Here is a 25,087-nt window from a genome sequence, read left to right on the forward strand (position 1 = left end):
ACTTAAAATATGTGGAAACATTTGAACTCCTACGCTTTTCTCAGCGGGTCTCCTCAAAAAGACAAAATAACTTTGGATTTTTCAGTACGTCTTATTCCCATTAAAGTCAGTGTTCTAAATAGTCTTAAATTGAATTTGTGGACAGTGACTGTTGGTTGGCTTTTCTGTAAACAGGTTATATCTTATCACCTCAAAGGCTGCTTTAAGCAGGAGTGGGTATCTGATGGCCTCTGGGAACACCTAATTAAATAATCATAGAATCATATCATATAATCATAGAGTTGGAAGGGACCCTGAGGATCATCTAGTCCAACCCTCTGCAATGCAGGAATATGCAGGTGTCCTGGACGGAGATCAAATATGCAACCGTGGCATTATCAGCACCATACTCTAACCAACTGAGCTAACACATTTGTTCTGAATGAAGGTTAGGGTTAGAGAAGGAGGAGCTGGGCTAAGAGACATTGGGTTGCGCCCAACAAAGTTGTCCTGTTAGTGCAAGAACTTTTGCCTGTGCAAGAAGACTTCCTCACCCCCTCACCCCAAATCTGCTCCATGGGGTTTGGGAAAGAAACCCCAGAACAGATTGTGCAGGGGGAGGAAGAGAAGAGAGAGTTGTGTTGTGCAGACGAAAGTCCTTGTGCTAAGGGAAGACTTCGCTGGATACAACTCAATATGCCAGAAGCTACGTACAGCTTTGCTTGCCCCTGAAAGAACCAGGGGCAGGAAGACTCCATGGAAGCTGAGACAGCTGCTTGAAGGTGCTTGGGAGGGGATGAAATCCTGACATGCTCCCCAGAGTTTTCCTGGTCTGTTGACTTGAGTTTCACTTAAGCACTTCCAAAGGGATTATGTTGGTTAAGCCCTATGTGCTTGTCTCTGCTGCAGGTGATATTTGATGTTATGAAGGAAACCTGCATGTTCAGTCTCCATGAAGGAAATTTGGGAGTGTAACCTTCTGCTATTTTTCTGCAGGTGCAGAGTGCCTACCCTCTCCTGCCCTGTCTTCTTCTATTTAAGTCTCTGTATGAATATCCCACTTTAGAGGGAGATTGTTCCCCTTTATGTCATGAGCAAAAGCTCTGGATTTCCCCATATGCTAAGTCAGAACAATGGTGCAATCTAGCCAAGTGACCAGACAGTAATCCTGGCAGACCAACATTTTCCTATCATTTCTGTCAGAGATCTTTTCATTAAGGAGTCTGTAAGCTTAAGATATACCCTTCGCTCTGTTACGGTAAAAATCTGGGTGCGAGGCTGCTCTGCCACCCAGCTCGTCGGACTAAGTCCGCGGGTCCCTGCGGAGGAAAAATGAGCTCAGCCGGAAACAGGAGCAAGCTGCAGAAGATCCAAGTTTATTGCGCAACAGGTTCAAGGCGAGATTGAACAGCGAGAAAGGGGTGACATAAACTTTTGAAACTTCCCTCCATGTCCCAGAATACAGTGCAAAATACATCCCAGTGACATCATGAATACATTAAAGAGAGGTTGGGTTACACAGATTACATCATGAATACATTAAGAAGAAGTATCTGAAGAAGTGTGCATGCACACGAAAGCTCATACCAAGAACTAACTTAGTTGGTCTTTAAGGTGCTACTGGAAGGAAAAAAAATTTTTTGTTTTGGCTATGGCAGACCAACACGGCTACCTATCTGTAACATTAAGAAGAGGTTGGGTTACACAGGATAAACATATGGAGGAGGGAGGGGGGAATATGCAGAGCTGGAGATATGCGCAGATAAGCACATCCTGATGAGAAGACAATGGTCCATGTACTGGCATTTCCTGGAGGAAAGGCTTGGCAGAGTGATTTGACAGGATTAGGGTCTTGACACCTTGCTTGAGGGATTATGGAGGACAGGGGAGGTGTGATGGAGTCCTAGAGAAATTGAGCAAATTGGCACGTTGCTTTTCTATGAATTTTATAGATTTTAGTCCCTTTTGACATTGACAATTGGAAATAAATTGATATATTGTAGCGAAGAAGAAGGTGAAGAAGACATGCCCCCCCCTTCCGTATCAGCCCTCAACACCAGTTAGAAACATTAAATATCCTTTGACTCGCCAGTAGGTTTTTTTGCCACTACAGTATGGGTTTTTGGAGGAGCTGTTCTTCTGCAAGCAGTGTTGGGGGGAATGGAAGAATGAGTATTCATTTTTTGTGTGTGTTCCTGTTAAACTGAAACACAGAAATTATCCTCCTAGCATGACGGAATTATATTTTGCCTTTCTCGTGTTCTGAAAAACAAAGGATTGACTTGCCAAAGACCCTTGGCATTTCCAGCTGGATAGAGTTAGCAAGATTTTGGAGGGGCATGGGGGGGAATTACACACGATAGCCTTTCAGAGGTTGTGAAAAGAGTGCTTTCTTTAGGCTCAAGAGTCGACGTGAGTCAGTGCCATTTTGCAAGGGTTATAAAGATAGCTTTGTCGCATCTCTCTCGCTTCCCCGCTCTGTTTCTCCATGCAGCGGCTGACACTGCCTCAGGTCTCTCTCTACCTGAGCCAGGGTACCATCCCTTCCCGTTTTAGCACAGTGAGTTCTTAGTTTTGCCTGGTGGTGTCTCAAAAGCTGCCAGTTCCAGGAAAGTTCTGTTTGACACCTTTGCCAGGATGGTAGGAAACATTTTACATGCTGATTTTAAATACCACAAAAGTGCTTTGCTGGGATTCTAAACTTCACTGGGATTCAGTGTTGCTCCCACCCTCCACCCAAGCTTGTGTTCAAATGGGGGGGAATATTAGTTTTTAAACTGCTGGGAGCATTTGGACTTCCATTTAGTTATAGCCTATTCAAAAACATACATACATGGGGTCATTTATAGCTTGGGGTTTTTTCCTTCAGATATGAAAAAAGAATGCAAATGGACCTTGGTGAATGTTTTCCCATCAATATTGTGCATTTTCATTCTACAATGAAGATTCCAGCAAGAGTGGAATGCTTGGCCAATTGCTTTTCTTTATTAGTGATGTGTCTTCACTATGCTATAGATTAGGATATACATAAATGGGCACTATTGGAAGCTGTGGTGGCAAGAAGGAGCATTTTGAAGCAGCTCTTTGATGAGCTGGGCCCCAAATATTTTGGATTGTATCCAACCAAGTCATCCTGTTCATGCAAGAACTTCTGCTTGCACAACTTTCCCTCCTCCCCCCATGTTTTGATGGGTCTCCCAACTCTCCAGAGCATATTTGGGAGCCTTGGGAGCATGCAAAGAGAGGGAGGGAAATTCTGTTGTGCATGCAGAAATTTTTGCCTAGATTCTGGTTCAACTTTGTTTGATAAAACCCTTTCCCAGAGGAATACTATTGCCCAAGCAACGTAAGAGCTGCTTCATACTGCAAGGAGTTCAATGCATTTTCAGTCACTTGTTTGATGCCCTCACATGAAGATCATGAAGTGTGAACCACAATATTTTTCTGCTTGAGTGTGTACCTGTCTTTGACTATGTTTGCAACTGGTTGTGTGGAAGGCAGTATAAAGCAGCCCTGAAACAAAGTTTTCTTTGTAGCGCTTTTAAATATTGCTGGCATTTTGGAGCGTCATAACTGCTAACATACCTTCTGTTTAAAAGCGAGTAGGAGAGACTGTCAAGAAACCATTTGTGGCCACCAAGCCATGTGCTTGAATATTCTAAAATTAAAAACCAGCAAATCCAGATTCAGGTAACCTAGAAACTTTGCTTTCTGAATTATTCCCATTGTGGCAGTGTGCCTTGATTGTGAGGTTATTTTTAATTTGATCACCATTATAACACCTCTCTAGGCTAGGGTTACCAGACGTCCCTGGTTTCCGGGGACAGTCCCCGGATTTGCAAATCTGTCCCCAGACAAATTCCATCCCCGGAATGTCCCCGGGAAATGTGGCCGCGGCAGCCTCAGCAGCCTGGAGCCAGCTTGGTAGTGCAGTTGGCTCTGGCTGGCTTCAGGAGCTGCCCGCTGCCGTGGCACCCGCCATTTTTCCTCTCCGGAAGTCCCCATATGATGTGTCTTGGCCGGAGTTTGCCTATGCCTGATTTAGAGCAAAGTCTCTTTGCTGCCCCTTTCCCTCGAAATATTATTCTGTCTTTGCCTCTTAGTTGTCGTCATGCCGCTATAGCCAACTATTTTGGAGATGCCGTCCCCCAGTGCAATAAGTGCTGTGATTACTGTAAGAATCCAGCAGCAGTGAAAAAGCACGTAGAGGCACTTGAACACACCGGCAGCGGCTGGAATAGAACCTGCATTGGACCCTCTGCTTCCTCTTGGAATGCCTTTGACCCAGACCTGTACGAAGGAGGCAGAAGAGGCATGGGTGGCTTCAGCAGGTATGGGTTTGCTTCTGACTCCAGTAGAAGTGAGTTCTGTTGACAATAATAATGATTTATCCTCTTTTCTCCCCTATGGCGGCTTCAGTTGTTTTGGGACTAGTAGTTTCCTCATACTTGAAGTCCCGAATCCCTCCCCGCTGCATACAAACTAAGCCAAATGCCATGACCTCAGCAGCCACTGTGACTTCATGAATCAGCCAGAGGAATAGATAACTCCTTGAAGTGTAACTGAGCCTGGGAGTTGATAGCTGGATTTAGTAGAACCAACAGAAAATAGGTTAAAAAGAAAACACTGGTTAAAAATGTGGCATAAATGCCTTTATGTCGTGATGCAGCCGGGGGTTAACAAATATTGTTGTTCTTACTGGCCAGCCAACAATTTGTTGTTGCAGTCTCACCCTCAAGTGGCAAGGTCTTGTATCTGACCTCATGTTTTCTCTCCAAACGGAGCCAGGAGGAAATCTCCTCTTTCTCCAGCAATGAAGTTAGAGAAGGAGGTCAAAAAGCAGTTGATGGCTGAAGGATTGGCAGCAGGGAGAGGGGAGGTGCGACAACAGAGCCTTCCTCTTCCTATGGGCTTGATGGAAGAGCAAGCCAAATCACTCGTGCCTCTCCTGGCAAGCACAGAGCCAGAACACATCCAAGGCTTCGGCTGAATATTAGGGCTGGAAGGAAGCAGGGTTCATCCATTCTGTTCTTTAGCACTAGGTATGGGGGAAGCCTCAGACTTGTCTCGCTTATCAAAGCCCAGCTCTCATCTCATCATAGTCAGGGAGATTTTCAGTGAGACTGCTTGAGTCAGTAAAAGTGTGAAATTAGACCTTGGTGTTTTCAGCTGTTCCTCCCTGTTCTGTATTGATACAACAGAGAGCAGTAGCTTCTGGCAAAATGTTGTGCTTTCTAATCCCTCTTAAAGGAGGGATGGGGGCACCCCGGGAAGAGAAAGAGAAAGATTGCCCATGCTGTAAGAAGCAGGTCACTGTCCTCTTTAGCTTCCAAGTGCCCCAGACATTCATCTCTTGCCCTGTTGCCTCTGATTATCCTCCAGAAAGTGCTCACAGCAGCATGACTGGGGTTTTTTCAGAAGAATTTGACTAGTGACCGTAAGCAAATGACTCACTGATTTCAATGGGAAAGTTAAGTGTATGTTTAGCACCACTCTCCCATTGCGAACAACAAGATCTGAAAGTGCTTAATTTTGGCTAGGTTGGCCTTTGTTCTGTTTCGTGACCTGCGTTTTGTTCTGGTACACAGCAGAAAGATTAAAACCAAATGTTAAGTTGCCATTTTCCTTTTACTTCCCGGTTAAATGAAATAGTTTGCACTATATTTTTTATCTTTTGTTATCCCCTGATCATTGCATGTGGTTAACATCTGTACTTCTTATGAAACAAAGATAAACCAGCCTTATATTTCACCTTTTATGATTTAATTTTCTGCTCTACTTGACTTGCATATCTTGCATAAACTCATCTGTAAATGTATTCTTTTTATGCAGGGTGGTCTTTAAAAGAAAGTGATCACTTTTAAGTAGTTAAAAGCTTCGGAACTTTAAAAGTGACTTCTTATTTAACACATACGTTTCTGATGCTAACAATTTATAAATGAACCAGCTTCAGTCTAGAGAGGGTTTTCATGAGTAGAAAAACACTTGTGCCCTGTCAAATTCCTCCGATTTCCCTGCCCCATTGTAGCTCTTCTGTCCCTTCTCATGCCAGACCAGAGAGGGTCTTCTGGCCTCCAGGAGCAAATTCTGGGGGGCACAGGGGACAGTAGTGGGGAGCTGGGAAGACCTTGTTGCCCAAGTGAGTTCAACTCAATCTTCTCTGAATTCAACCAATAAAACACATGGCAAGAGGAACATAGAAGTCCTGTCGGTTATGAGGAAATGATCGGTTCTGGATTGATTTATTTGAGAGGAAACCTGGAAATGTGACAGTCTCACCCTGGAATGAAATCTGACTGGGACTCAGGCCCACAATCCTCTGGGATATTGTGATGTATTTGCTAGATCGAATTTCCTTGATGCCAGTTTAATGTTTGAAGTAATTCTGGGTAACCTTCCTGTTCAGTTTCCAACTGTTTCCGGGTTATTGTTCAGATATGATGAAGACAGCGGGAGTGTGGCTGAAACGAATGAGGACCATCAGAAAAGGGAATGGAACAACTTTTATAAGAGGCAGATGAGTCTTCGCAAGGTAAGTTGGTAACTTCCTCGCAGGAGACGGGTTCTATCTTGACGGGTGGGAAAAGAGTAGGTAACAGCGCAATCCTATATGTGTTTACTCAGAAGTAAGCCTCACTGAGTTCAGCGTGACTTATTCACAGGTAAGAGGGTACAGTGGTACCTCAGGTTACATACGCTTCAGGTTACAGACGCTTCAGGTTACAGACTCCGCTCACCCAGAAATAGTACCTCGGGTTAAGAACTTTGCTTCAGGATGAGAAAAGAAATCGTGCTCCGACGGCGCGGTGGCAGCAGGAGGCCCCATTAGCTAAAGTGGTATCTCAGGTTAAGAACAGTTTCAGGTTAAGAACGGACCTCCGGAATGAATTAAGTACGTAACCAGAGGTACCACTGTATAGGATTGCAGCCTAAGTGTTACTGATGCAAGCCATGAGGTCTTTATTGTGTTCTTATGTTAATATGTGAGAAATCATTCACACATTAAAGAACTTACCTTGCTCTGACATTTCTTTGTTAGTTAGAGAATAGTACATTTTTCTTTCAATTTTTATGATGCATTACCACAGGGTGCTTAATGAGGAGAGCTCTTAAAGTGGCCTTTTTGTGCATATCTCTGTGTGTGCTTTCTTTCTGTCTCCAAGCATTTTCTTGGTTGAATTCACCACTCTTCCTATGTGACTAGAATGCAGTCCCATTCGGTCTTGAAACCAAACCCCATCTGTGCAGCTTAGGGACTTTGGGATGGAAAGTGGATGGCTTTTCTTGGTGTCTAATTTTCACACAGAAAAAGAGAACTCCTGGGCTAAATTACTTCCTAATCCTTTGAAGGAGCCTTCTAAGACTTAACTAGTAACTCTAATGCTATTTTTAAACGCCAAGCATTCCTTGTTATGCATTGTTATATGACAGAGTTGTTCCGCCTGGCCTTTGGCTTGGAGCCAATTTGATTCCCTCCCTCCCTCCCTCTCTTTCTTTTTTCTTTTCCTTCTCCTCCTGCGATGAGGCTACATTTTAATATTTTAATGTTCCATTATTTTAATGTTGTTTTTTATTTTTGTTTTTAAGTTGTAATCATTCATCTTGTTTTTATTATTGCTTGTAAGCCGCTCTGAGCCCGGCCTTGGCTGGGGAGGGCGGGGTATAAATAAAAAATTATTATTATTATTATTATTATTGCAGCTGCAAATTATAAAATGACATTCTTAAATACAATAAAATGTAAAGTTGCACTTTATTGTAGAAGAAAACATAGAGATGAGGCAATTAATAGAGGCAACTCTGATTATTTGCTCAAACCAGCATGGAAGAAAATGACCCAATGTTTTATCCCATGGATCATTTTGTTTCTGCTTTTATGTCTTAAAAATGCAAGGTGCATACAGTATATGTGTGCAGCCCATCCATGCAATCAATATATGTGCACACATACACATACAGACTTACACACCCATCCTCTCATGCTGCCCCACATATTTTTTGCTTTATTCCCTTTTGATTAGTCCAGTTGTTAAAATAAGGTAGCAATTTTATTTATTCAGTCTACAACTATGAGAAATGTCATAAAATAAGCCATTACTATACATCTAATCTTACATCTCAGAACAGTGTGAAACCACCTGCTGAATGGGGAGGTTTTGTGTTTCTCCTACAATATTCAGTAAATGTATTCCACTTCTTAAAATTACCTTCCCACTGTCTTTTTTCTTTTAAATCAGGTTAATTTTGCCATTAAGGCAAATACCCAGGTTTTATTAATCCATTCTTTTATTGTTAGCAGTCGTTATGTACTAGTTTATAATATTCGTGCTGCTTTCAGCGTGTATAAGACTAAATTTATTATGTTTATTTTTTACTGTACTTTCCATATAATTCAGTGAAAAAACAAAATTCCAGATCCATTGGGATATCATTGTAATTTCTGTTATTGAGCTCTTAATATTTTTTTAGAAATGGCATTCCCACTGTATGTGGTGAAAGTCCCCCATTCCTTTTATAATGTTTCCAGTGCTTACTTAGATTGTTCCAATTTATTATTGACTCGTGCCGTTTAACAAAGCCTTAGCAAGCTTTGGCTCAGACTAAAAATTGTTGTGTAAATGTGGAAGGTCTTTTGTGTAAAAAAACCCCTCAGATTCTAAATCTAGTCTTGTGTTCCAGCCTATACTTTTAGATACGTTTTTCCTGGTTTATGTCATTGAATTTTCTCTTTTACATTTCTTTCAGGGCCAGGAACCTGAAAAAGACAACTTTGTCCCTCCAGGTAAATTTCTGTATTACTTCATAGATCAGATGCTTCAGACAAAACATTTATGGTTCTTTCTGGGGATTTTACAATGACTAAAATTACTATTTATACAGTATAGCACTATCTGTATATGAAGCTAAAGAGCTCAGGAGTTAATGCTTGACCCAAAGTTAAGTGTGGCCCACAATGATGAGCTTATTGCCAGAAAAATTGGGCTTAAACTTGACTGTAGCAAAAATAGTTGGAGAGATTGCTATCTGCCCAAATCAATTTCTTACTTCTGTTTTCCATTTCACATGAAAATTATGGGTGTATCAAACCCAATAGCTACAGTTAATTTACATATTTCAGCCGGTTGCTGATGAACCAAATGGGTTGCAATGAGATGGGTTGGGTTATGACCCTCTTCACGTGACAGAGACAGGGAAGCAAAAAACTCTGGGAGACATTTCAAGGACTTTATTCAATCTTCTTTGTGGTTCCAAAAAAAAAAAAAAAAAGGCCACAAGAAGTGGAGGCCAGTGTTGGATATCAAATTCCTCAGTCACTGGGTCGTTTTCACGAAGTTCAAGATGGAGTCTCATATTTATTAATAATAGTATTGGAAATAGATACAATCAGAAAGACTCCCACTACAGCGTATCCATTCCTTCAAAACAAACTAAGGAAAATCCCCAGAACACTAAACAGGTTCACAAAGTCCATGCTAAAGGATAGAAGGAAAAAGTAGGGAAACTGTCCCCAACCTCATCTCCACTATAATTCCCCTGACCCAACAACCACTATTCCACTATGCATCCCAGAGCATCCAAGTAAAAACCTGGCAAGCCAAAGGCCTACTCCGCCTAACTGATTTTAACAAAAAAAGACCTTGAGCTTGTTTGGAGTTTCTGGCAGAGGAGTTCAGCTATTGTTTACCCTTGACCAAAGAATGGTACACTCTTTCTGTATGAGATGGTTGTCGTCTTCCATTGATGCACATGGAGCAGTGAAGGAGACACTCGCCTAGCCAGCCAGATCAGCTGAATCAACCCTGGCAATCGATGGGGTGACAGATGTCGCAGCCAGATCGCCCTCACATCCGACTTTTACAAAATGTCAACCCTAGATCAGCATGGGAAACAAAGGACAAACTAGAGGACACTCAAATACCCTGGCTGACCCATCACCAATCAAATACAGTGCCACCTGCTCAGTAGTGGGTTTATTTAGACCTCCCTCCAAGAAGATTCTCACAAGGGTGTCTGATTGACCAGGAATCTTATAAAGGGATAAATTAAACCTTCTCTGACTCCTTGATAGAGTTTACAATAGAAAAACACATAAAAGGCTGGTTCCATCTCTAAATGATGGCAAGGCTAGAACCTGTCCTTGAACAATACTTGAGAAAATCTGCTATCTAGGATTTTGGAGATACAGTGGTACCTCGGGTTAAGAACTTAATTCGTTCTGGAGGTCCGTTCTTAACCTGAAACTGTTCTTAACCTGAAGCACCACTTTAGCTAATGGGGCCTCCTGCTGCCGCCGCGCCACTGGAACATGATTTCTGTTCTCATCCTGAGGTAAAGTTCTTAACCTGAGGTACTATTTCTGGGTTAGTGGAGTCTGTAACCTGAAGCGTATGTAACCCGAGGTACCACTGTATTAAAGCATGTAAAAAAAACCCTAAGCTTCTAAAAAATACTATCACCACAATGGATACTTGTCTAATTTATTATTTTAAATGGCTATATCCTTCTTGTACCCACTCATCTACTGCAAGAGGTAAGGCAACATGTCAGAAAATGTTTGTGTATCTGTCTCATTGTAGATGCTGATTGTCCCTTGAAGGATGCAGCCAGCAGAAAAATAGCTAAAATCACAGTGAAGGTAAGAAGGGGCTGTGATTACTTACACCAAGCTCCTTTCCCCTCCCCACCTGGATTACGACATGGGCGTGAGAAATAACTAGCAAGAAAGTAGCACTGATGAAAATGGGATGAAGGCATAAAAGTGTGGTGTGGTGGAATGCCTTAAGAGAAGGATGGCACCTTGATTTATATTAGATTGTAGCATAGGAATGTAACTGGGGTATATTGTCCGGTTTCAGTTGGCAGGTTTTAGTAGGGCAAATAAATTGGAGAGGATGCAGAGACAACAGCAGATATTATAGAGCAGCTGGGAAAAGATTACTCATGTCCACAGTCGTGAAAGGTTTGATTATTATTATTTATTAAATTTGTATACCTCCCTACCTCTGAAGATCTCAGGGAGATTCACAGCAAAAAATTACAATACAAAAAAATGATACTGAGTATACTTTACATTATTTGTACTGTCCCAGAACTGCTGGTTAGAATAGATGATGCTTCACTTTCCTTCTGCAATCTGAAATTGGCTCTCATCTCTTATCCTTCAATTTTAGGCTAGAGAACACTGTCTGAACATGCTGAAAGAAGCACTGAGCAACAACCGGGAAGCATCTCTAACAAGAGATGGGTAGGAAGTTATTATCTAGTCTGGGAGGAGCCCCATAGATCTCCGTAGGGCAAGCAGTGGGCATTTATGCAAGCCAGGGAATTTATGCAAGCCGGTGCATGGCACTAGGGGCTCATGTGCACATATATCCCATCCAGCCCTCCCTTCATGAGCTGTGCAAGCCTCCCATTCTCTGCAGTGGCTCATGCGCTTTCCATGTGCATACTTGTGCACATGCAGTGGTAGTGATGGGAAGCAAGGAAAAGAGAGCTCCTGCACATGCAGGCACTGCACCAGTGCTGGATCAACTTATATACCTTAACCTAATTTTATATGTCACAGCCATTTGCAAAATGCAGTGCAGTGGTTTGAAATACTTTCTCAGCCACCAGTAATATTATGCTGCAGGTTCCAACGTTTTAACATCTCATTCCCTCTCACTGCTTTTGGGAGCATGAGAAACAGGTGTCTGTTGTTCTAAGGTAGTTTTTAAAAGAACAATTTTCTATCATTTTATTAGTTGTGTTCTATTAATGTGTTTCTACAGGGTGAGTCTTTTAAAAGAGGCCCCGTGGAACATGTGTACTCTGTATCCACGGGGCCTCTTTTAAAGGACTCACCCTGTATATGTTCCAAAGTTGCACTGCGAAAGGTTTTGGTTTTTTTGTTTTTGGAAGGGGGGCTATAAATAACTTCAGGTTTGTGGGGAAACTGCTTGAAACTTGTAGATCAAAACTTAAAGAAAGTTGAGCACTTCAAGTTAAATGTCATACTTTTAATTAGAATCCAAAATTGTATACTCCTAAGGAAGACAATAGGGATGTGGGTGGCGCTGTGGGTTAAACCACAGAGCCTAGGACTTGCTGATCAGAAGGTCTGCGGTTCGAATCCCCGTGACAGGGTGAGCTCCTGTTGCTTGGTCCCTGCTCTTGCCAACCTAGCAGTTCGAAAGCACGTCAAAGTGCAAGGAGATAAATAGGTACCACTCTGGCGGCAAGGTAAATGGTGTTCGTCAGAAGTGGCTTAGTCATGCTGGCCACATGACCTGGAAGCTGTATGCTGGCTCCCTCGGCCAATAAAGCGAGATGAGTGCCGCAACCCCAGAGTCGGTCACAACTGGACCTAATGGTCAGGGTTCCCTTTACCTTCACCTTTAAGGAAGGCAATATTGTGTGCTAAAGCCAAAATAACATTTTTTAAATCATTTCTTGCAATATTTTCTGAATAGGTTGAGGTGGTGCAAAAATGAATCTTAACAGCTACAACGCTGTTTTCCTATGAAGCTTGCAATTTTCTTTAGTTCCCGCTAGAGGGTAGTAATATACTGCACATACGTATTATTTTGAAACCACAGAGGAGGTTGTGATACTTCATTGATAACTGTAGAAATACCTTCATAATACAGTAAAAATAATCCAGAGGGGGGAAATATGCTCTTAGACCTGTCTTTTGCCCTGCCTCCCAACTGCACACACAAACACCACATTAACCATAAGTTTCTACCAATATTTCTGCACTGAGATTTTAATTGTTAGTGTTCCAGCCTTTCTTCCATAGTAACGGACCTGACAGGTGTTGGAGAATTTCCTCTGTTATTGGAGAAATATGTCCCATTGCAATTGATCAAACTGTCTTGTGTTTCAGCTCAGATGTTCTAGTACATGCTGTGGAAATGGAGTATGAAGCTTTCCAGGCCAGTAAAATGGCAAACCTGTACAAGGCGACTGTTTTAAAGAAGGTAAGAAATAGTTGGTAGTTTTAAGGGGCTTCATTTGATCTCCCTGATGTGTTGGTTTCTCAAATATGCGACTCTGCTAGAGAAAGTGGCTAGGTATTTTCTGTGTGTGTACTATGGAGAAAACACTGCTTACTCCATCTTTTCTCATTGCTGTCTTAGAAGAGGGTGTTTGGGCAGACCCTTAATTTCTGCAGGCTAGAACTCAACTCAAGCAAAGCTCAGATGCGTAGTTTGGAGAATATGCCAATAGTTTTGACATCATTCTGAAAGCATTTTGTTTGTTTTTCTAATGAGCAGTGGGTTTTGAAGCTATACAGTTCTGCAGGCTTCATGTAATTCTGTGTTGCTTGTCGAGAAATACAAATGGGCTCTAATTCATGGCCTGCTTTCCACTGATGGTCACTGAGGTGGTAATTCTAAACCACTTGAGTTATTGTCTTGACCTTCCAGATGTATAAATCCATACTTTGAGTGGCTTTAAGCATTACAGAAAAGTGCATTGCTCCAACTGCCTAATATACAATCACTTCTGTCTTGTCTTGGCAGTGCTCAGCTAACATCTGGAGCAGTTTTTTTGTACACTGCTTAGAGATATTTAAAAATAAATTAAGCAGCATAGAAATCACCATACTTTTCCATGTATAAGGCTAGGGGGGTTTTTACTAAAAAATAATGCTAAAAAGGGGGGTAGTCTTATACATGGGGGCAATCTCCCCCCATTTTCTTAATTTTGAGTCCCCCAAAATAGGGGGCGTGTTATACACGGAGGCATGTTATACATGGAAAAATACGGTAAACAATCAGTCAACTTAGCACCAGAGTGAAGATCTGGTTCTGGCAGCCTGGCTCTTCCATTCCCTCCACCTCCTGTGAGTCAATAAACTTTGGCTGCAGCTCATGCTTAGTGCAGAGAGAGCTTAACTAGAGCCCCAGTTTGGGTCAAACGCTAACTCAAACTTCGGCTTAGCTTAGTGCAGCAGCAAAAAGGACCAGGAAGGAACAAAGCGGCTGCCAGCTCCTCTCTGGGAAATTGCACTAAACAAATAAAATACCGTGAAAATCCCTGAAACAAGAAGTAATCAACTAGAAATCTTGTGGAAATCAACTAAATAATAAAAATCAAAAAGCTTAAGGGAAAAAATTAGAAAAACCTAAAATAGAACAAAGCCTTAACGGTATGCCGGCTACAAACCTTGTTTCACTGAACTACTCAGATTCCTCAGAAGGAAATAGAAAAATCATAAACTTTAAATTTCCAAAATTCAAACAAGGGTAGAACCCTAAAAATTCTGACATATTATAATCCTGGCTCGACCAAGTAGCTGAAGTACCAGTAAATGAACAATAGCAACCATAATTGAAGTTCATCCAAGCTTGAATGTCACAAGAATGGACCCTATGCTGTATTAAGGCATTACTGGTCACTGAGAGAATTAAGAGTGGTGTGAATTCCGCATTAATTAGTTTGGACAAGAAGAGCAGAATTTGTGAACCCTGTGCTTGCTTTGTGTTGCAAAAAATGCTGTGCGTAAGAGAGCTTATCAAGACAACTTTCCCCTTTCTTGTTCCATAAAGGTAACCGAAATTAACAAAGCTTCCAAAGATGGGGAGCTGTATTCCGCCCTTGGAGTCAATGGCAGTTCCAAGTTGAAGACTGAACCAGTGGCAACAGCTGATGATGGCTTCATCCCCGCGTCCAAGGTGAATACGGTAAGTGCAAATAGGCACTATTAGAACCTTAAATAGCATTTTCTCTCTCTCTCTCTCTCTCTATATATATATATATATATTAAAGTGATTTTGCAGCAGCAACCTGTGTCCTGGTGTCTATGAGGTTTCCATTTTCATAATTTCTTTTTATGGGGGCTTCCAGCAGTCTTCTTTTTCCTGTCCCATTGCTTTTAATTTTTTCTCTATGGAAAACATTAAGGTGTGAGGTGGTCTTTGAGCTTAAGGCACATCTACAGTTTGCCTGGACTAGGATTTGATTTCCAAGACAGAAGGCAGATAGGCAAAAACTAGCCCTCTAGCTACCTCTCATCTCATTTCTTTCTAATGTAGTTCAAACCCAAGAGGGTGGGGATTGGATTTCGGAAGTCATCTGATGTATTCCAGTCCGCTTCAGAAGTTCTGGCTGCCAAGGGAGATGATGGAGTTAAGCCTTTGAAGGAGGACGTTAACCAGAAGGGAAGCCACCACTGTGACCCTGAGCCTATGGACATTAATGGCACACTTGAGAGACAGGCAAAAGTGGCTGAAGAAGTTTGCCAAAGTGCCGAGGAGGTTCCTGAGAAAAAGGGGCAGCAAAGCACCTCTGATGCTATAGCCTGCTTGAGAGTTAGTCCCACCAAGAAGGGCAAACCCAGTAAGAAACAGCTGCTGTTGGCAGAAGCAGCTAGGAAAGACTCCCAGAAAATATCGAAATTCTTCTCCATCCCCAAAGCAGGGTCCTTGGCATCAGAGCTTGATTTGGCAGAAGAGAACAACTGCTACCATGATGAACTACCTCAGTTTCCTTCCCAAAGAACATGTGACGAGAAAGCAGAATCTCAGGAAACTGCAATGGTCTCCAAAGAAGAACAAGCTAGCACACCCCATGTAGAAGAGGAAGAATCAGAAAAAGCAGGAGAAAGTCTGACTGTTAGAATTCCTAGCTCAGGAACAGAATCCTCATGTTCAGGATCAACCTTTGGAAAACCGAGGTGAGGGGTATATTTCCTTGTTGTTGCTCTTCCGCAGCCTCCCAACTGATACCCACCCAATTCCCAATTGGTAGAAGGTTAGAAGAAAAGTGATTATTCATAAGCTGTTCCTTCACAATTGTATTTAAGACTCAGGCTGAAGGCAGCCGTTGAATTGACATACCTCAGATCTGGACAGTTGGCAAAGGCTTTTAGAACAGAAGCAAAGGTGTCTGGGCTGTAAATCAGGAGGATGATTAGAACTGAGTTTGGAGTTGCAGAAGCAGGCCTGAGTCGGGCATTCCATGGGTGTTAACTATCTGTAACTAATTTGCACAATAATAATAATGCTATTTGAGTAAAATCTTTCTAATCAGCAAATGGATGATAAGTATGCTTGGATTGCTTAAATTCACAGGATTCTCAGCTGAATCAGTCTTTAAAATATCTTTCAAATATTTATTAGGCTGTGCTTTTAAAATTAAGGTGGTTACAGATGTTTTGTGGATGGCATCTGTGTCTGTTGCAGGAGCTGCTAATAGAATTTGTCAGTTTTAAAAATCAGGGCCCCAACTCTATTTTTTTATTTCCGTAGCTCACCTGTTTAAAACCACATGTCAAGACTGTTGTTTTTACTGCTTCCTTTGAATACCATAAATATACCATCCTTGAACAAAGTATCTGATTGTTCCTATCCCCCCACAGAGTTAAGCCTTTCATTGAAGATGAAATGACAAACAGTTGTCGAAACCATAATGGAAAGAGACCAGGGTCAGCTGAGGTGATACTTCATTGCTATTATTAAATCCCCTTCTCTCTCTTGCTTAGGAGCACACACAAAAGCATCCCTGAGATACAGGCGAAGCATGCTTTGCAGGAACTTATGGTGGGAAAGCTCACTCAGACCTTAGGATGGGACTAAGGTGTGGCCATTGGAATATGCATGCATGGTTAATATTACTGGGGTAGCAGGAAGAGTGGTCCCCATTTGGCATGTGTGGGGCAAATTCCAGGAGGCCAGACATGTTTGTTTGTTGTAAAAGAAACTGATTTACTTTGTTGTAAAGAATGTTGTGTCAACTTAAAGACTAACAAATATATTGTGGCATCAGATTTTGTGAGCTGGAGGCATTAGATGAAGGAAGTGGTCACCTACATTCCAAGTATTAAGAGATGAAAGGTTTTTTGTTTTTTTAATGAGATCAAAAGACTATGCAGAAGCCTATTTATACACAGAGCACAAAGGGGAAAAAAGATTCAATCAGCAAGGGTGTGGCCACAACTATGTGGGCCACTGGTAATGAATAGGCATAGCAAGATCAATTATACACAAATACCTGAAGAGGGACATTTACTTTCTTAAGTGAGCTAGCCACACTCTGTTTCTTGAAGGTTTAAAGTGTTTGGAAAGGATCTTTACCCCGTCCCTTGACATTAGGAAGGCACAAAGAAATAGAAATTAGGAAACTCTGGTAGATTGCTGGCAGAGGCTATGCGTTCCCTGTTTCTCACAACATTCCTTTCATGAGCATTTGTTCCTCTCTTGCTCTCTCTCAAGGATCTGGGAAGCCCTTCTGGAAAGAGGCTACGGATGATGACCAAATCTTCCATCACATTGCAATCAGAGGGGAAAGCTGATGGGCTGATGAAAAAGAAAGTCACGTTTGATCCCAATTTGTCACAGGTTGATAAAGAAGGAACAACCAGAATTATCCAGCCAACTACAAAGGCATTGTCACTTAAGGAAACGGCAGACATTGTTGTAAAATACTTGACCCCTTTCTACAAAGGTGGCAAATTTGCTTCCAAGGTTGGTTATGAGCCATGTTGCTTTTTCCTACTCTTGAAGGGGTGCCTAGAAGTAGTGTTTTCTGTCCTATCTAACTGGCAGCATGGAGAGACCATTTTCACTGTATTGGCCAGTGTCTTGGGTCCCTTGTAGGGTGAGGGTAAACCATGTCTGGAAAGAGCAGGGTATATTACCCTTTCCCATAGCCCAATGTTCAGTGAGCTAGATGGACAATATCAGAAAAAAATACTGGTGGGACAACAGTACAATGGTACCTCGGGTTACATACGCTTCAGGTTACATACACTTCAGGTTACAGACTCCACTAATCCAGAAATAGTACCTTGGGTTGAGAACTTTGCTTCAGGATGAGAACAGAAATCGTGCTCCGGCGGCGAAGGGGCAGACCCCATTAGCTAAAGTGGTGCTTCAGGTTAAGAACAGTTTCAGGTTAAGAACAGACCTCTGGAACGAATTAAGTACTTAACCTGAGGTACCACTGTACTCTTATTCTGTGTTTGTTTTTAAATCGTGTGTGGTGGTAATGAGAGCTTAAATACTTACATTGTGACTTTGTTCCTTAGGAACTTCTTGCAGATCAACAAGTTTAACTTATACAAGGCATTGGGTTTTTTTTAATTTCTAAGTGATTAGTTCATTAGGTCAGATACATGTCCTGGGTGCTGCACAACTGGAAGATGCTAGGTGCTACCATGTTGGTCTCGGCACCTAGTCGTTATAATATGGGAAACGTTATAGGAGTACCAAGACGTCCCAGAGAGTACACAAAAGCAATCATATGTCAGTGAGGGTGAGAACCCTGTTATGCTCATTCTGTTTCTTCATCCCTAATTGGCAGGATTTGTTTAAAGGGTTTGCCCGGCACCTCTCTCACTTACTGGCTGCAGACAAGAGTCCTCTCCGTAAGACAGGTGAGTTATCAGGTGATGGCTGGGGAGGAATGTCTAGTGCCTTGTACCAGTAGATCCTGGATCTAACACCAGTACAAAATAATCAGGCAGCCAGCTGTGTATGGTGGGTTGGGGGTAGGGTAAATAATATAATATGTGTAATGAAAGAAAATATTTGAAATATGCAAGTGGTGTATCTAAGGTATAGGAATTGGAAGGTGTATGCGGAATGTTATGAGACTGGTGTTGTCAGCACGTAGTTTTCATTCCTTAGCATCTCCTGGGTGTTTCGGTGGTAGATCCGTACTGCTGGCATTTCATTCTCCCCGAGTCCCCTATTCTTTAAACAGCATTTGCCACTGGGATATTTTCATGGTTCAGAGCATTTGTGCAAATGTGCATGAGAGAGATGTAGTATCAAACTAACCTAATTTTGCTTGTGTGTATTGGGAAGGGAGGTTCATGCAGATTCTTTGCTTCATAGATGGCTTGGAGACCAAGTTAAATTATACTGTAGTTAACAGTGGTGAACGAGGTTGGGCATCAGTGTATTGTGTGTTACTTTCTGTTTGTAGTAAAAGAAGAAGCACAGAGACTGATCAAGGAATTTTTCAAAACCCGTGACAAGTGTGAAAATGAGACAGACTGGCAGGAGCTAACCAGCTTGGAAACATGACACCTGAAAGGCACTGGTTTTGTCTGCTTCCTGTGGCTGCTGGACCCCAAGCACTTAAAGGAATCATCGTAGCTATGGGAGTGGGGTGGTGGTGGACCCAGTTAAGCACTGGCCTGGGGGAAAGGCCTCTGAGATGTTATCCTAGCTAGGTAAAGTCTGTTGTGCAGATGAAGTCACCAATTTTAAGTTACAAGGCTGCCCTGTGATACAGTCAACTTTGCTTGTTTTAGACATACCACGAGACTGTAATTGATTCTTTCTCTGACTAGGAATCTTGCTGCTACCCAAGATTTCCCGCCTCAACCCCCAGTCCGTTACTATGTTTTTTTAATTAACAGCAGCAACATCACTCAGAGTTGTCATGGAATACATTTGCTTTGAAGAAGGCTTTCTTGTTTTGATACAGTGGAAGGGAGTCTGGCAGAGCTGCTTTGCCCAGGTCCCTTTTGATTTGTGTTGTTTGTGCTGAAAAGTGTCTCCTTGCACTAGAATTATTATTTTTTAAATTGTGCATATTGCAATAAGAATGAGAAGTGCTGCCAGGGACAATTCTCTCTGTCAGAAAGTAAATTTAGGGCCTAACTAAAGGTTGCATGAAATCAATCTGCAGTATAATAAAATCCAGAAAGCTACCTCTTTAAACAGAGAGAAGCTGCTATGGGAAGCTGGTGATTTTGTAACACCAGCAGGGCAGGGGATGTTATTGGTGCCAGTTCCTGCCAGCTCTGTTATCCCAAATGACTCCACTCTCACATGAGATTGTGAAAGACATGTTTGCCAACTTCTATGCTCCCCATGGCCATCAGAGTTGTGTTACATACAAATGCATGTAACATATAGTCAGACACTAATACAATTTTATTTTTCAGGAGAGAACAGTCTTCTTCAAGGCTTGAGGGCATGTCCTTGCCTACATAAGTTGAAGAGTTTTATATTTTGTGAAACCTCAGGAATAAATAGAGGCCATGGGGCAACCCTTCCCTCCCCGCCAAATTCTATTTGGTGGTTACTAGTGTTTATATTCTGTTTTTTGTTTGCAGTAGACAGTTGTATCCAGGAGCACCTCCTTCTGATGAAAAGGCCTAATACGTATTTCAGGAAAGTTGTTGCCGTTGCAATGTATAATTGCATTTTTCTTTGTGCATATGGAATAAGTCTAAAGAAAGCAGAGACCTTTGCAAATAGCTTATTACTGACATGTGATTCCAGGTAGGTTCACATTAGGGCTGCTTCACAAGCTCTGTGATGACAGGTGTGTTTGATGCACGGTAAGGAGTCCTGGACATTTGCACCTGCAGAAAACATGACTGTTGCATGTGCAGAACTATGTTTTTCAGGTGTATATGCAAAATACTTTACAGGTTATTATATGAGATGTAGCCATTTGTATTAGCCACTTTGTATTGTCCATCAGGATGTTAAAAGAACCAGCCTTCCAAATATCACAGTTGACTGGGCAGAGGTGAGTCTGCACAGCAGAGTCTTTGGTATGAGGGCTGTGCAAGTATTCACTTAAAGCCATATTGCTGCATTGTGCCTCTCCTGTCATCTTATCAGACTACTGTGACAAAATTGCCCAGGGGTTTAGCAGGAAGATGCTGCTTTATTTATGTATAGTTCAAGTTCGGCATAGACTGTAGATTCCCTGCTGGGATTATGGTTTTTTACAATTGTATTTTCTTCTTCTGTGCCTTAGAGAAGCATTAACCTTTTCCTTTAGTGGAAACTCCCTAGACAAAGGTGGGCCTGGCAGAGGGACCCCCTTCTTAATAGCTTGCACTTGGGAGCTAGGGGTTTGTTACTTTAAAAGGTTCATAGTGAGCTGCTAATAAAATGAATGTTAAAGAGCTTACACTGCTTAATCTCATTATTTTTACCACTGGAAATCACACACAGGGGCCAGGGCAGTAGCTCATATACAAAGGAAGGATCTTCCTGCCCACCTTGGGAGAGGAAGAAGCAGCCGAGATAACATCACCCAGCCCCATACTGCTCTGGCTCTCGTAAGAAAGAGTGGTAGGGGGGGTTGATCAGCTGAGAGGCGAGCTTCCTGGCCCCCTCCCACAGCTGATCAAGCCCCTCCCCCTCCAGTTTGCATAAGGAATATTTGTACTGATGCTGCTCAGAGCACATATATGAACCACAATTAAACAAGCATCAAGGAGAGTCATGACAGCCATTGAGGACAGTAAAGGTAGAATGCCAGTGCTTTAATAATACCTGAACATCTAGGTAGTGTAAATTTGTCAGCGCCAGTAACGGTGAAAGTCAGCAATGCTTTGGGTAAACCTGGATCTGCTTTGAGCAAAACAAACTGTGAATACCCATGTCCTTCCTTGAACTTCATTACATGTAATAAGAAGCATGTCTAGAACTGTTAAGCCAGTTTTGCTCTCTAGTAACTGAAAGCCTAAACGTGTGTTTTTTTTAAAAAAACACGCATCTGAATAAAGAAGGAAAATCTGCAGTGAGGTTGGGCTTAGGAGGCAGAGCAAGAACCAAGTTAACAGTGCTTACTTCAAATGCTTGCGATGAACAGAATTTGCATGAAGCTTTATGATTTCAGAGTTCAAAAAAAAGACATTTCTGCCACTCACTAAGCCTCAGATTCGGTTTCTTCTAGGATGATGGCAGTCGTGTGGTACAATGCTTTAGCCTGTCAAGATAGAAACTTCAATGAAACAAAAGTCCCTCATCTGCCATCTCTACTTCCTTGCCCCTCATTTTGAGAAATCGTTTCATTTTGTGCTTGCACCTCTACTTTCCAAAAGGAAGCCCACACCAACTAAAAAAATAATTTAAATGAGACCCAGATGGAGCCTTCGTTTACTAGAGCTTGGGGTTCCTTGTGCCAGTATTTTTTAAAAAAACAAAAAAAAATTCCAGTAGTCAAAAGCCTTGTAGTTAACTTGTTTTCCCATATGGCGGTCTTTCTCCTGCTTCAAAAGCAACGCTGTCCTGTGGTTCAGCTACACAGGTTGGCAGTAGCACCTCCAGGGAACCACATGCAGGAACAGTGGGTTTAGTTCCAGATAAAGGACTCCTCACTATGCTCTTTTCCTGCAGGCCAGAGATGTACCCTATCCCCAAGCATACAGCATGAAAGGGGATGCTGCAGAACAGGCTTCCTGCCTTTAATCCCATGAGTTGCTGCCTTCTAGCAGCAGAACATACCTCTTTGTAGCATACCAGTCAGTGCCTTGGGGTAGCTAGAAATTCACTTGATTTTAACCTCTAGAAATAAGTTCTGCCAAGAGCCCTGAATGACTGGTTGTAGAAAGAGCAGGCTTCTATTATGGTGTATTGCACTAGGGGAATGCCACAAACCAGAAATAAGACTAATTTAAGGCCGTAGAATACTGCTAAACCCTAGTAAGATTCGGATTTCCCAACTGTGCTGTGTCTGTTTTTGTAAATTTGGTTACGGCCCAAAATGTGCAAAGCTAAAAATTACATCTGGATCTTTTAACTTAAGAGGCGACGACCAGGGATATTACCTGCTTCAATTCAAACCAAATCGTTTTGGGATCTGCTGCTGAGCCGTAGTTAATTTCCAGGCCAGGAAGCCCAGATTCATTCATGGGGCGCAAAGTCCGCATCCTCTGTATCGTCGCCAGTGGAATGAGGCTGTGAAGGTTCTGGGTGAAGGGAGGGAAACTGCCGTTAGGACAGGTATATTGCAGTGGAGGATCAAAAGCACCGCATGACTATTAAGAACACCTTCTGGATCAGGTCAGTGACTCATCTCATGGCAGCGTCCTGTTCTCATAAGTAGCCAATCATATGAGAAGTTAATTACTGTTATTTTGTCCACACGAGCTTTTGCAGAATTTAATGCATGTTTCAAATTGCCTTTTAGGAGTCCTAATTCAACAGCAGTCCTCTGAACTGAGCAAATATTCATAGCAGAGTCTCCCTCCCCCTGAAACTGCCTTTTCAGGGACATTGTTTTCTCAAAATGTAAATCACTCTATACACCCATTTCATGATATTCCATAATGCAGCTGCAGGAATAGTAAAAAAAAAGAACAACTTGAAAATTTTGTGGAAATTACTCTGTTCCATCATTCTCCACAATTATTCTTTATTGAAATTATTGTAAGTACTATTAAAATAATAAGGTTAATTCAGATTCTGTACGAAGCCTGCCAAAGCACACTTGGGTAACGCTCACTGTGGGTAGCTATGACATTTACATGCTGATTACTATATTCAGCCCAATCACATGGAAACTCACTGATTTGTTTAAAAACAAGGATTATTGTGACATCTTGAAAGCTGAAGCAGTTAAAGAAGCTTTCATGGACCAGAGCCCACGTTATGAGATACATAAAGGGTTCTTACTGTTAAGTTTATGAAACAGATGAACATTTCAGAAAAGTTAAACTAGATACAACTGTATGAATTTTCTTTTTTTGTGTGCAGACCCAGGAAGCAAAGGGCTATGCTCCCTTATTTTGAGGCCCCAACCCATGTTGGTCCACCACACTTGTGATTTATAGTTGAAACCAATGTGAGTTTTCCTCTTAATGCATTAATGCCTCCCTGAACTAGGTAAGGATAGCAGATGGGGGCGGGGGGGGTGAGGATTAAAGCCCCCAGCATGGTCCTGATCTGGATTAGGCACCCTGCACTTGCTACTTACTCTAAAATAAGCTGCTAATACTCCAGGGATTTCTACTAAAGCCATACCTGGGTCTTCCCATTCACTACAACGATCTGTTCCTCATTCACTCCTACAAAGCAAGGCGTGGGGATCCCAAGTGTACTGATCTTCTCCACAGTGTAAACGTTGTAGCCAAAAAGCGGCAGCTGGATCACGTGCTCTGGGACAAGAGAAGGAAGCGGTCATGATGTCAAACCCCACAGGCCAAGCCAAACCACTGTGTTGCTGCTGCCGACTATTTCTAGTAGCAGTGGGGTTGCCCCATCTCCTGAAAAGAATATGGCTAAAAGGCAAGACTATTGTGCCGTGCCTGGTATTCCCAAGGCTGCCACAGCCAGAGGGCACAACTACCCTGGCATATCCAAAAACTACAGAAGCAGTGATTTGTCACATTATTGATAATGCAGTACAGTTCTACAGTCACACACAGTGGCTTATATCCAATATAGAACACAAGTCCCTTGTTCTGTTAGCATAGGATTTAGCTCCCACCCCACCCCATCTCTTCGGGGGAGGGTACAGGACGAAAATACCATTGCACAAGGGTACCGTATTTTTCGCCCTATAGGACACACTTTTTCCCCTCCAAAAATGAAGGGGAAATGTGTGTGCGTCCTATGGGGCGAATGCAGGCTTTCACTGAAGCCTGGAGAGCGAGAGGGGTCGGTGCCCACCGACCCCTCTCGCTCTCCAGGCTTCAGGAGAGCCCCAGCGCCAGCCCCACAAGGTCGGGGGACAGAGTCAAAGCGATAAACAACTACCTGCCATTCAGAAGACATCTTAAGGCAGCCCTGTTCAGGGAAGTTTTTAACGTGTGATATTTTACTGTATTTTTGGTTTCTATGGAAGCCGCCCAGAGTGGCTGGGGAGGCCCAGCCAGATGGGCAGGGTATAAATAATAAATTATTATTATTATTATAAGATAACCCCATGTAAATTGCCTTGAGTTCTTTGGAGAATGCAAAATAAACATGTCAGTATGCTCCTGGATTCCATGCCATGATATTTGGGGGGAATACCATGTGGCAACAGGAAACTGGCAGAAAGTTTGGGATTACAGAATAAGATCATACCAGCTCCAACCGTATTGCCCACTTGAACTTACCAATGAAACTGATTTTTGCCTCCTGTCGCTCAAGTTGGTTCGTGGTTTTCAGCTGATAGGTGACAGAATTTTGAACAATCACTGGGTTGATGAGGCGTGCAACATCATCAGGGATGTAACTTACTAGTTCCTCTCTATTTAGGTGATCAGAAAATAAAGGTATGGTTAGGACGCATAGCTGTGCTCCATGGAAAGAAATATTTGAACAACAATTCAAGAATACTACTACTTCCTCCTCCCCTCAGGCTGGGTTTAGTAGAAAGAACTCTGCTGCCACAGGGCCCAAGTAAGAAATATGCTTACCTTGGTTCTCGAACA

The 25,087-nt window shown here is 42.3% G+C and overlaps 2 protein-coding genes across 8 annotated transcripts in view; one reads left to right on the top strand and one right to left on the bottom strand.

Moving 5' to 3' along the window:
* The window catches only part of RECQL5 (RecQ like helicase 5), a 52,477-nt gene extending 31,627 nt beyond the window's left edge, over positions 1-20,850 (top strand). Inside the window, exons 8-19 of one of the 3 annotated variants that reach the window (XM_083598107.1) lie at positions 4,083-4,310; positions 6,415-6,511; positions 8,725-8,761; positions 10,557-10,615; positions 11,151-11,224; positions 12,848-12,941; positions 14,517-14,651; positions 15,003-15,643; positions 16,328-16,403; positions 17,181-17,432; positions 18,271-18,343; positions 18,898-20,850. In XM_083598107.1, the coding sequence (XP_083454233.1) occupies positions 4,083-4,310; positions 6,415-6,511; positions 8,725-8,761; positions 10,557-10,615; positions 11,151-11,224; positions 12,848-12,941; positions 14,517-14,651; positions 15,003-15,643; positions 16,328-16,403; positions 17,181-17,432; positions 18,271-18,343; positions 18,898-18,998 (1,867 nt within the window). In that variant the 3' untranslated portion in view covers positions 18,999-20,850. The remainder of the gene's footprint in view (positions 1-4,082; positions 4,311-6,414; positions 6,512-8,724; positions 8,762-10,556; positions 10,616-11,150; positions 11,225-12,847; positions 12,942-14,516; positions 14,652-15,002; positions 15,644-16,327; positions 16,404-17,180; positions 17,433-18,270; positions 18,344-18,897) is intronic. The other 2 variants (XM_083598108.1, XR_014544334.1) reach the window with 2 other exon arrangements.
* A 332-nt stretch (positions 20,851-21,182) lies between these two features.
* MYO15B (myosin XVB) overlaps positions 21,183-25,087 on the bottom strand; it is a 78,930-nt gene continuing 75,025 nt past the window's right edge. For all 5 annotated transcript variants that reach the window (XM_083598030.1, XM_083598032.1, XM_083598029.1 and 2 more), the window contains 4 exons: positions 24,770-24,903; positions 23,691-23,824; positions 22,496-22,636; positions 21,183-21,654 (listed from right to left, as the gene is read on the bottom strand). In XM_083598030.1, the coding sequence (XP_083454156.1) occupies positions 21,595-21,654; positions 22,496-22,636; positions 23,691-23,824; positions 24,770-24,903 (469 nt within the window). In that variant the 3' untranslated portion in view covers positions 21,183-21,594. The remainder of the gene's footprint in view (positions 21,655-22,495; positions 22,637-23,690; positions 23,825-24,769; positions 24,904-25,087) is intronic.

Source organism: Podarcis filfolensis, assembly GCF_964270895.1.
Source record: "Podarcis filfolensis genome assembly, chromosome: 2".
NCBI classification, from domain to species: domain Eukaryota; kingdom Metazoa; phylum Chordata; class Lepidosauria; order Squamata; family Lacertidae; genus Podarcis; species Podarcis filfolensis.